Consider the following 11611-nt stretch of genomic DNA (forward strand, 5'->3'; position numbering starts at 1 on the left):
CCCTAAGAAATCTAAACCCTCCAAGGATCGACCCGCCACCAATCCTCCGAAGGCGAAGGAGAAGAAGCGCTCCCCTTCCAAACAGGCTTGCGCTTCCGCTTCGGTAGCTCCCCGCGACCCGGAGCCGACGCCGGTAGACCGGGGGACCCCGGTACTGGACACCCCGCTGCCTCTGCCCACCATGGACTTTGTCCACGGCACGGATGACACCGCCCTCCCTCGCTCCCCAGAGCACCGGTCGCCCTCCAACCTGGCTACCGACTACGAGGAGGACCAGCCCCGCGGCCAGGACGTCCCTGACCTCTTCTTCGACACGCAGTCGCGTCGGTACTATGTGTCGGTTTCGGAGGACAGGGCTTTGAGGGAGTTCACCAGGCTGAACCCCCATTCCGGAGACCGGGCCACCCCGTCCAGATCGGTCCCGACCGTGTCGGTCTGCCAGAGGTCGCCGTCGTCAGCCCGCAGGCGCTCCCAGTCTTCCGCCGACTTCGCTCCAACCCGACCGAGATCCCAGGTCAGAGTGACGGACCCTCTCTCCTCCGACCTGGACTCCGAAGACGAGCCACTGCTTCCCTCTGAGGCACCCTCGGATGAGGATGTCCTCTCGGACCCAGCATCTCCCCAGAGGATGCACAACCCAGAGCCGTCTTCCCCGTCGGACGACGTCAGGTCTTTCACCGAGCATGTCGTCAAGATGGCAAGGGCCCTCGACATCGAGCTCGCTTCCGCGGAAGACGACGCCGAGGACCCGGTTGAGCGTCGAGTGCACGGACGAGTGCCTACTCCGCCTTGCCTGCCTCTCCTTCCGTCGCTCCAGACCATCGTGAAGAGGTCCTGGGACTCTCCGGCCACCCTGTCGGCGCCCTCCCGCAAGGTAGAGTCGCTCTACAGAGTCGCCCCGGCGAGTCGTCCTTGGTTGGCCGACCACCCCAGGCCGAACTCTGCCATCGTCGAGGGAGCCCAACACAGCTTCGTCCCGAAGCAGGCCACCTCCCCCGTCGACCGGGAGGCGAAGAAGGTGGACGGACTGGCCAAGAAGGCCTACTCAGCATCGGCTCTTGGTGTCAAGGCTGCCAACTACACCGCCTGCATGGGGGCCTACATTCAGACCCTCATGGAACGGATCTCCCCCCTCGTCCTGGACGTCCCAGATGACATCCAGAGACAGCTGGTGGAGATCAGGGACGAGGCCCATTCCATTGGGAGTTGGCTCATCACCACTTCCAGAAATATGGCGGACTGTTCGGGAAGGGCCATGTCAGCATCCATGGCACTTCGACGCCATGCCTGGTTGAGGGCCTCCGACCTCAACCCCACAGTCAGGGCGGCCATCGAGGACATGCCGCTCGACGGGACCGGGCTCTTCCACGCCGAGACCGACGACCGCCTGAACCGCAAGTTCAGGATGAAGGCGGCGGCGAAGAAGCATGGCATGTCTTCGGCACCGGCCTCTCCGTTCCGAAAGCGTCAGCGCCCGTGGCAACCGCAAGGTCAGTCACAGGGGACCTTCCCTCGGGATCAGCAGTCCCAGCAACAGGGCTCCCAGAGGCACCGCTTCCCCTCGCAGTCTTCCTCCTCCTCTGGCCGTCGCAACTTCCCGCCTCAGTACCGCAAGTCCCGCCGGCAGGACACCGACCAGGGGAAGAAGAGAGCCTGAAGGGACGCAGCGCGCTTCGTCTCTCCTTCACCCCTCTTCTTCCTGGACATTTTGAGGCCCTATGTTAACACCTGGGCCGCCATAACATCGGACTCATGGGTTCTTAACATCGTCCGCAGGGGTTATGCCCTCGAGTTCCAAGAGCTCCCTCCAACTGGAGCTTTCATGTCCACTCCCCCCTCGGACACCCTTCTCGACGAAGTGCGCACCTTGCTTGGTAAAGGGGCAATCTCCCCTTTGCCGCCCGACCAATGTCCTCGGGCCTTTTTCTCCAGGTACTTCACGGTACCGAAAGCGGATGGGGGGCATCAGGCCCATCCTGGACTTGAGACAATTGAACTTGTTCCTTGACTACCGTCGCTTTCGAATGGTAACCTTGGCTTCCATTCTGCCTCTGCTCCACCAGGGCCTGTGGTTCGCGACCGTCGACCTGAAGGACGCCTACTTCCACATCGGGATCCAAGAGTCCCACCGGAGATTCCTCGCCTTCGCTGTCGGCTCCACCGCGTACCACTACAACGTGCTTCCTTTCGGCTTGGCCACGGCTCCACGAGTCTTCACAAAGTGCATGGCACCGGTGGTGGCATACCTTCATCAGAGGGGCTTCATGGTCTTTCCCTACCTGGACGACTGGCTATTTGCAGCCGAATCCCAAGACGAGCTGCAGGAGGCAGTCTCATTCGCCTTGCACCTCTTGGACTCCCTCGGACTGGTCGTCAACAGGGAAAAATCCCACTTCACGCCGACCAGACAGGTCAAGTTCATCGGGGCCATCCTCGACTCCAAAAACTGCCTAGCCTTCCTTCCTCCGGACCGGTTTCAGGCCCTAACAACGTCCCTCAGGCCGTGCATCTCCCACAGAAGGGTGAGAGCCAGAGACGTCCAAGTCGCCCTGGGCCACATGGCATCGACGACATTCATCACCCCCTGGGCAAGACTTCGTCTTCGACCTCTCCAATCCTGGTTCCTCTCCGTCTTCTCTCCGTTGGAGGACCCTCCTTCAAAGTGGCTCACAGTACCGAGACCGGTAGCCGCCTCCCTGAGATGGTGGCTAGACAGCTCCAACGTCTGCACCGGGATGCCCTTTCATCAGCCCCAGGCACAATTGACTCTGACAACAGATGCATCTCTGGAAGGATGGGGCGCCCACCTGCTCGATCTCGTCGTCAAGGACAGGTGGTCCGCACAGGACAAGCTCCTCCACATCAACGCTTTGGAGATGCTCGCAGTGGAGAAGGCTTTGAGGGCGTTCGAGTTTGCTGTCACAGGGAGAGTGGTCCTCCTGAGGACGGACAACACCACCGTGATGTATTACATCAACAAACAAGGTGGTACCAGATCCAGGACCCTGCTCGACCTCACGCTCCGCATCTGGGACTGGTGCATCCAAAGGCACGTCCTCCTCCAGGCAATCCACCTTCCCAGGGAGGACAACGAATTGGCAGACCGCCTCAGCAGATCTCCATCGGTGTGCCACGAGTGGAGGCTCCATCCCGAGACGGTCAGCGACCTCTTCGATCGGTGGGGAACCCCCCGGATCGACCTCTTCGCGACCAGTTGGAACAGCCACTGTCCCCAGTTCTGCTCCAGGAAGCGATTGGACGGATCCCTCGGAGAAGCATTCGCCTTCCTCTGGACAGGGGAGCTCCTCTACGCCTTCCCTCCGTTCCCTCTCATCATCAGAGTGGTGTCCAAGATGACAACGGACCGCTCGCATGCGATCCTGATCACCCCGTGGTGGCCGAGATAGCCGTGGTTCGCATCCCTTCTCCACCTCTCCAGGAGATGCTTCCTCCGTCTCGACCCTCGTCCGGACCTGCTGTCGATCCAGGACGGACGGATTCTCCACCCCAACATCGAGAGCCTGCCGCTGGTAGCCTGGAGGATTCGGCCCTGACTGCCTTGCCGGAGGCAGTAAGGACGGTGATCCTGGCTGCGAGGAAACCTTCCACCCAGCGCTCTTATGCCCTGAAATGGAGGAGATTTTGCCTCTTCCTTGACCAAAAGGGCTTGTCTCCTGCACAGGTGTCCACTCCAGTGGTGCTGGAGTTTTTGATGGCACTTTTGGATGGTGGTGTTAAAATATATTTCTAAATTGTATTGAAAATGTTCAGATGTGTCAATGGTTAACTAAGGTTTAAAATGGTTCCTGTTGAAGGCCAGAAAGTCTAGGCCTGGAAGAGCAAGTCTTCAAGGACATGTGCTGAGACATAATATCAACAAATGTATTATTGTTATGCTCCTGTGTAGCATGGTGACTTCATGGGAAAGAGGTGTGTCCACTTGGTGGGAAGGTTGATCTTTTGAGAGAACAAAGACTGATGTCACATTCAAGCTTCTAGCATGGACTCTGAAAGAGTATAGATGTATAGTAGCTTGCTGTAAAGTGTAAATAGCAACAAAATCAATAAACCCTCATTTGAGTGAAAATCTGTGTTGAAGTTACTTTGTTATTGAGTAGCTGAGAAGACTGCATCTGTTCCAGTTGGTACCAGTCCAGAACCACCGGTAACAAGAGACATCAACCATCCCAAAGATCTTTTTCTCTAACTGTCTGGTCCCAACCTCTGACTTTTATTAAGCATTATAGGTTGGACACCAGGGCCATCCGAGACGCAGCTTTCGGGAGGGCTGTGTTGGTTTCAGGGTTGCATTGATTGCACTACTGATGTTTTGTGTTTACTACACTTGTACAGTTGGCACTGTTTACATTTTGTTGAATGTTGGTTTGCACAAGTTCTATGGGATCGGTCTTGCATGACCTCTGTTCCCTCCTCAGGTTTAGCAACGTTATTGCTACTTGATCTGTGCATGAACAAAAAGACTGACTCTTTTATGGTTCAAGGTGTTTATTTGTAATAAATATACCTTTGGTTCACCATAGCTTTGGTTTCAGGACACTCCCTCCGCCGTATACCTTAGCTTGTCAGTCTAAACCCATTTGTATGATTCGCAGAGACCACGAAGAAGAAGGACAGGTTGCTTACCTGTAACAGTATTTCTTCGAGTGGTCATCTGCGAATACATACAAATCCCACCCGTCCGTCCCCTCAGTGTCATGCTCACATTGGCTCTTTCCATCGCCTGCTTGGCGGAAAAATTGCGGAAATGGGGAAAAGAGCGGGAAGGCAGGGGCCTTATAACGGGTGGGCGGAGTTACCGCCAAAAAGTTTCAATATGTTGCAGAGTTAACTCTGCCCAGTGATTCCAGTAGGTTCCGAGCAGCACTGCGCAGGCGCAGTGAAACCCATTTGTATGTATTCGCAGATGACCACTCGAAGAAATACCGTTACAGGTAAGCAACCTGTCCTTTACCACTGTGTCACCAGGGCTCATGTATATCTAGCGATATCCAGTTGAGTCCTGGGAGACTCAGTTTTCAAATGTTATCAGTAAGTTTTTGTTTTTTGGTCCTGTGTGTGGGTCTTGAATTACAAGGTTGTTGTAAAGATTATGACTCATGTGAAGACTTGAAGAATCTGAGGCACTTTATACTTAGTAAATACAGTCATTTTGCTGATTATGATGATGGAAATTATTTTTATTTCATGTTGCAATCAAGATTACAGATAATGAAGAGGAAGAAGCTGTGATTGGCCCAATGCCTGCCAAAGAACCAGTAAAATCAAGTACAGTGGCAGAAATTGAGTATAGAGCTCAGAGAATGAAAGAAAAACTTCTTGGTCAAGATGATGTAAGTTTTTTTAATGATTTATGTTAATTTTTCAAGTCTTGATGATTTTATGATTTCATTTTTGCTAAGCTCATGTGTACTTCCAGATTTTTGAAGAAAATAAAAATACATGTAGTTCTGCTTTCTGCTTACAGGATGGGCCCAAACAGGTTGAAAGAGAATCTTGGATGACAGATCTCCCACCAGAACTCAAAAGCTTTGGACTTGGTCCACGTACATTCAAAAGAAGAACTGATGAAAAATTGGGAGATAGATCAGTTTGGACTGATACTCCAGCTGATAGAGAGAAGAAAGCTAACGTAAGGTTTCAATCATTCATATGTGTTTGTGTATAACCGAACAGTATACCTGCTGTTAAGATCTGAGAGAATATGAGTCAAATTTTAGCTTTGGGATGGTATTCGCTGGATTGGGGCTGTGGCAACTTCATGCTGTGACCCAGATCCAGCCTCTGGAAAACGTAAAAAGGAAACGCAAAAAGCAGCTTCTTTTTGTGCTCCCCCAAGGGGTGCCATAGCAGTGGCAGTGCGGCTTTATGATGCCACTTGGGCACTGCATCATTTGGATGCAGCACCAGAGGTCCGTCATGAGGGCGTGCACCATGTGGACTGACGTGCACCAAAATGGCACCCTGGGGATGTGGTAAGGGCATCCAGAGTGAAGACACTTTCTGTCAGTCTATATAGGGCCTAAGATTTCCACACAGCTAGAGAATCTTATTTAACTTGTAGCTAAAGACAGTGAAGGGGAGAAAAGGACAGGGGCTGGACAGGCTCCATCTGTCTCAATTAAGCAAGCTCACTAACAACCCAGAAATACAGCCTTTGACTGGCATAGGTAGTGGTTTAAGGACAGAAGAAAGGGAAAAAGGTATATGGGCTAGGGAAAAATTGCATTGTGAACATTTGGACTCTAGGGGGCTCTCCAATATAGCAATGGGGGGAAAAGACTATAGTAGATGTGCACCAACAAAAAGTAAGTGAACAATTTATTTATTTATTTTTAAAAGGTTTCTGGCATTTAATGACCAGCACTTCTTGTTTCCTTAAGTACAAAGGCAGAAATGGAACTTTGACACACACTCCTTCCCTGAATACAGAGGAGGTGGCTATTGTGCTCTGATATATTAAATGGAAGTCCTTTTGCAATGTAATCCAGTTATTCTACATTTATACAGTAAATGTACCTGTGTAATGAGGCCAGTTAGATTATTTCTATAAAACAGATTTATTCTAATGACAGTCATGACTGAAACTCTTTTTAGTTAAATATCTATTGCCTCCAATGCATACTAACCAATTGGTTTTCTCATATTTATCAGGAACTGAAAGATGTCAAAAAGTCTGTCAGTAAGGATGATGCAGAAATTTTCGTGTCAGAAAGAGACAAAAAACTGGTTGAGCAATTATCCTCATACAATGTATGTATTATCTCATGTTTACTTTAATACCCTTTCTCTTTCTTTAGTAATGCTGGTATCTGTGAGAATATTTTTAGTTCTCAAATATCTTGTTTTTGGTAATCTGTGGTTTTCAACGGGATCATCACTGTGTCACAAGAGCTGGTAAAAGTGCCATAACAGAGTGTTTTTTCAATGTTTTTATAGATTTGTTTGCCTCCTTTAAACAGGTTAAGTCTTCCTTATCTGAAATGCTCCAAAATCCAAAACTTTTGGAATTACAACACAAGTAGTGCAATATGTAAATTTGCAAGGCTAGAGAGGGACCCTAGGCTGGAGATAAATGTGAACAAATTACCAGGAGTGCCTGATTACTGTACGGAAGATCTCCAGGGAGCCCTTCAGCCATCCACCTCCACTTTCAAGGTGGTGGCAGTGCTCCTAGTCATTTGTTTGCCCAGCAGAAACGGGCAGCTGGCAAATATTCCAAAATCAAGTCCCTTATATAAAATAAAATGGTACACTATTTGCAGATTGTAGTGAGATGCGGTTGGAGAGAGCATCTTGGATTTTGGGCTGTGCATCAGTATGCAGGCCACCACTGCTGTTTCCTGGGTCCTATCACCTGCCAGATTTTGGTGCTGCTTGCCTCCTCCCAGCCTGTTTCTCACCACTTCATTTGCTACCACTGCCACCCTAGTCATTGGACAGTTCTATTTTTGGACTCTGTTGGACTCTATTTTTCATGCATTTTTTAAAAAGGTGTTTTGAAATCTCATGCCTCTCTTCTGCTGGGTCTCTCTGCAGCAATGCATCTCATGTCTTTTTGCAACCTACAAATTACACCATTTAATTTTATATAAGAGACTTGATTACTGTACTGGAGATCTCTGGAGAGCCCTCCAGCTGCCCACCTTCAAGGCCTTCCTGGTCATTCATTTGCAATGTAGAAACAGTTGGCTGGCAGATATTCCAAAATCCAAAAATATACAAAATGTGAAACACCTCTGGTCCCAAGCATTTTGGATAAGGAAAACTCAACCTATATTTATAATTTCTACTGTAGAAACAATCTCATTACTGTGATCCAAAATGGAGTCATACAGTCAGCATTTTCACACTGTGGCTGCAACTCAATATCCATCCAGTTTAGCATCAATATTTGCATGTAGATATAAGTTGCGCCAGCACTAAACAATGCTTATGCAGGAACCAACATTGCTCAATGCATTCCAATGACTGAATCCCATTTCACAATGGACAGTGTGCAGCCACGGTGCATAATGCACAACTACAATGTGCTGTGTTGCTGTATAAACACCTCCACTTCTTCCCGCTGTCAGCAGAATATGTCTCTGGCAGATAATTTGGCTTGCATGGAGAGTACAACTTAGGCATGTACATATTGCCAACAGGAAGTCAGACTATGATGCCAACTGTGTAATATAGGAAACTATGTGGTGTAGTGGTTTGAGCATTGGACCAAGGTTTGACTCCCCATTTGGCCATAGAAACCCACTGGGTGACCATGGGCAAGTCACACTCTTTTCGGCCTCAGAAAACCCTGTGACAGGTTCTTTTTAGAGTTGGCATAAGACAGAAACAACTTGAAGGTGCACGGCAACAACATATAATATTTAGTGTCCTCTGTGTTCAATAGGTTCATTTTTTTTCACTTTCAAGAAACATCTGCCAATGGGGAGGAAATTTTGCACATGATTATCTTGTTAGACAGCTTCAGTTTTCAGAAACACTAAAGGATTAAAATAGTTTGAGATTAATGAAAAATATTAACGCAGACTGGACCAAAAATATTTTGTTGTATTCAGACAGTGAACTCTGTGATCTTGCACAAGTTCATTATCCCTTGGCTGTATGCAGCCACAGAAAAACTGAAGAAAAGAAAACAAGAGAATGAGATCACCTGAAATAAAAGGGGGGGAAGCAGTACTAAGCATCTGTGAAAAACGGTGATGCTTCATTAGGCTGCAGCTCCTATCAATCAATGCAAGAAATTGTGAAGGTTGAACTTAATTCAGACTCCATTCTCTTGTCAGTAGAGAAGGAACGCCATTAATCTTTTCTGTCCATGTGGCTCATATAATGCTTATAGCAAGGCTTTTAAATCACAGAGAGGAGTGAAAGTTAATCTAGCTTTCAATTAGTTTCCTGGCACTTTATGTGTTAAGCAACCTTGTTTCTGTTACAGTTTAAGCCTTAATTTCGTTCCCTCTTTTAGTGACATGTGCTTGCTTGAAAGTAGGCTCTATTGAGTAGCCCTATTGCAGGAGTCTGTTAATATTTTTCCATTTTAAGATTTCCTTTCCTTCAGCTTACACTATTCTTGTACCATTTCTTATTTGATTTGCCATCATATTTCTTATCCAGGAGTCTGAGAGATCTGAATCCCTTATGGAGATGCATCAGAAAAAACTAAAAAGCAAAGCCACTGAAGAAAAGAATAAACCCAAAGAGAGAAGGCCATTCGACCGTGATCAGGATCTCCAAGTTCATCGGTTTGATGAAGCACAAAAGAAAGCTCTCATAAAACGATCTAGAGACTTGAACACTAGATTTTCCCATGGCAAATGCAATATGTTTCTGTAATATAAATGTGAGATGATAATAAAGTATAGCAGGGTATACTGTTGATCGTCAAGTACTATTATGTAATTAAAATATTCTCTGTATATACAACACATTTATGTCAAGTACATGTCATTTATGACAGAAATTCACAACCTTCTTAGAATCCCTTAGATTAGGTAGTCTATTCAGTTTTAGTAAAGTAATAGAAATCTGCAGTCAGATAAAAGATATATGGTGAATTCTCTCAGAGCTTTACTAAAGTTAGTAGCCATATTAAAAAGAGCAATCAAGTTTAAAAACATTCATAGGAATTCACCTAAATGTATTTTGAGGAAATAAATTTCTCTAGCTCAGATTCCCATTTTGGTTACAGAGTAATTCACATTCAAAAGTGAAAAGCTGATGTGTACATACTCTAGAATTCAAAGACTGGGCTTGAGAAATTAGAGGGATGGACTAAATGGAAATTGCAGATAACTGGACATCCAGTTTTAATTGTGAGAGAACAGAAGGTTTTAATTGTTACCTGTTTATGTGTTTAAAAGGATAGTGAGTGTATTGTTTCAACTTTAAAGCATACCATGTTCTTAAACGATGGCTAGGCAGAATGCAGCCCTGAGGCCATGTGCTGTTTTGGCAACTCTTCTCTGCTCCACTCAATGTCCCCATTTTTAGCTAAAGGGCAATGGCTGAACTGCCTTTCCTGAAAGCCTCCAGAAACTGATTCATCATTTTATTAAGCTGCAGGTCTCCCTTGCACCATTTGACATTTAAAAAATGTTTTCAAAACCAGATGTGGACTTTGGGATGTATCTGGTTTTGGTTTTTTCCATTGGAGGGGCATATTTGGCAATCTTTGCAACTCTTCCAAGGTTCCAGGGGCAGAATAGTGCCCCCAAGACTTACCTAAATTACCCTAATTTTACATCACTTGTCTTAGCATGAATACGATTATGAACAAGAGACATAGAGCCATTAATCTGATTGATTTGAATAAATGAGATAAATATTTATCTCATGATTTGAATGTTAATAAGAAAGGTTTGCAGTCAAGGGTGTGCTGCAGGTTTTCCTCCAGCTTCCAGTTATAGTGCTTGTACTTCTTAAATGGTGTGTGGAGAAGAATGGATTTCCAAATATAGCTTTCTCTTCCCAAACTTCTCCCTCTAAGAATCACTGTTCCAATGCCTGGATTTTATATTACAGCCTAATAGGGAGGAGGGTACCATGAAGCTGAATTTCTGTCTATACAGTTGTCTTAAAGATGCAAAAGACAAACTTATTCATACTAAGGCAGTGTGTTTGCTTAAGACAATGAAAATAGTCTCATCAATCTCAGAGCAAGGTCACTTGACAACTGCATCTATCTGACAGCTGTCATTGTTTGTTAACAAGGAATGGAAGGCAAAGGGATTACATGATCACCATAACAGTTTGAATGATGTGCCCCCGGTGCCTTACAACTTTGTATAAGGCACTCCCACACTACTCGCAATATAGCAGGCTACCAGGCTGGAGGATGTTGGAGAGGCCTTCCTCTCTAAAACCACATAAATATTTCTGAATATCCATTAAACTATTAGTAAAACAGTACTTGTCTGTGGTGTATGTAATGTGTAAATAAAAGAGTGGTAGATTTCAAATTGATTTCAAAATTCATTCATTTATCTTATGAAATGAGGTGAAGAGATTTGGTTAGCATGTATAAAGCACAAATACATCCAGAACTATCATTAAAGTAATGATAATGAGATAAAAGGGAAAGGACAGGAATTCTGAACAACAATATGCTTAGAAATAATAAAATGGTATCTTCTTTGTGGTCTCTATGCCTTACACAAATGGAGTTATCCTATGCCTGTGCAGACCATCATTGGAACTTTCCTGAGCATTGTGTTAGTGTTTTGGCAGCAGCCCTACATAGAGGCCTTCCCACCAAAACTGCAAATTCCTTTTTGTCTTTCCTTGCAGCTGTATCAATAGTAAGCAGCTTCTATATTGGGTCTTGTCATAGCTGCCTTTGGCTGAGTTACTGGGCTCTTTGGATACAAGTTGCCTTGTTGTGTCATAAACAAAAGAAAAATATTTTGAGTGACAGGTGACATGGAGTGAATGTATTCTATGCGTTAGACACATACAGCTGAGTGATGGGCATATGGCATAAGGCAAACTTGCAGCAAGCTTGCATCATGCTATGTGATGCAGAGCAATGACTCGGAGTCATCCAACTATATAAGTGGGCCAAGAGACTGGGTTAGTGTGGAGTTATAGT

At 46.4% G+C, this 11611-nt stretch overlaps 1 protein-coding gene across 1 annotated transcript in view; it reads left to right on the forward strand.

Moving 5' to 3' along the window:
• The window catches only part of GPALPP1 (GPALPP motifs containing 1), a 47463-nt gene extending 36481 nt beyond the window's left edge, over positions 1–10982 (forward strand). The window contains exons 4-7 of the mRNA XM_042460318.1: positions 5220–5351; positions 5486–5650; positions 6673–6771; positions 9139–10982. Of these exons, the coding sequence (XP_042316252.1) occupies positions 5220–5351; positions 5486–5650; positions 6673–6771; positions 9139–9357 (615 nt within the window). The 3' untranslated portion in view covers positions 9358–10982. The remainder of the gene's footprint in view (positions 1–5219; positions 5352–5485; positions 5651–6672; positions 6772–9138) is intronic.
• Positions 10983–11611: the final 629 nt, after the last annotated feature.

This window comes from Sceloporus undulatus, chromosome 3, assembly GCF_019175285.1.
Source record: "Sceloporus undulatus isolate JIND9_A2432 ecotype Alabama chromosome 3, SceUnd_v1.1, whole genome shotgun sequence".
Classification (NCBI taxonomy): domain Eukaryota; kingdom Metazoa; phylum Chordata; class Lepidosauria; order Squamata; family Phrynosomatidae; genus Sceloporus; species Sceloporus undulatus.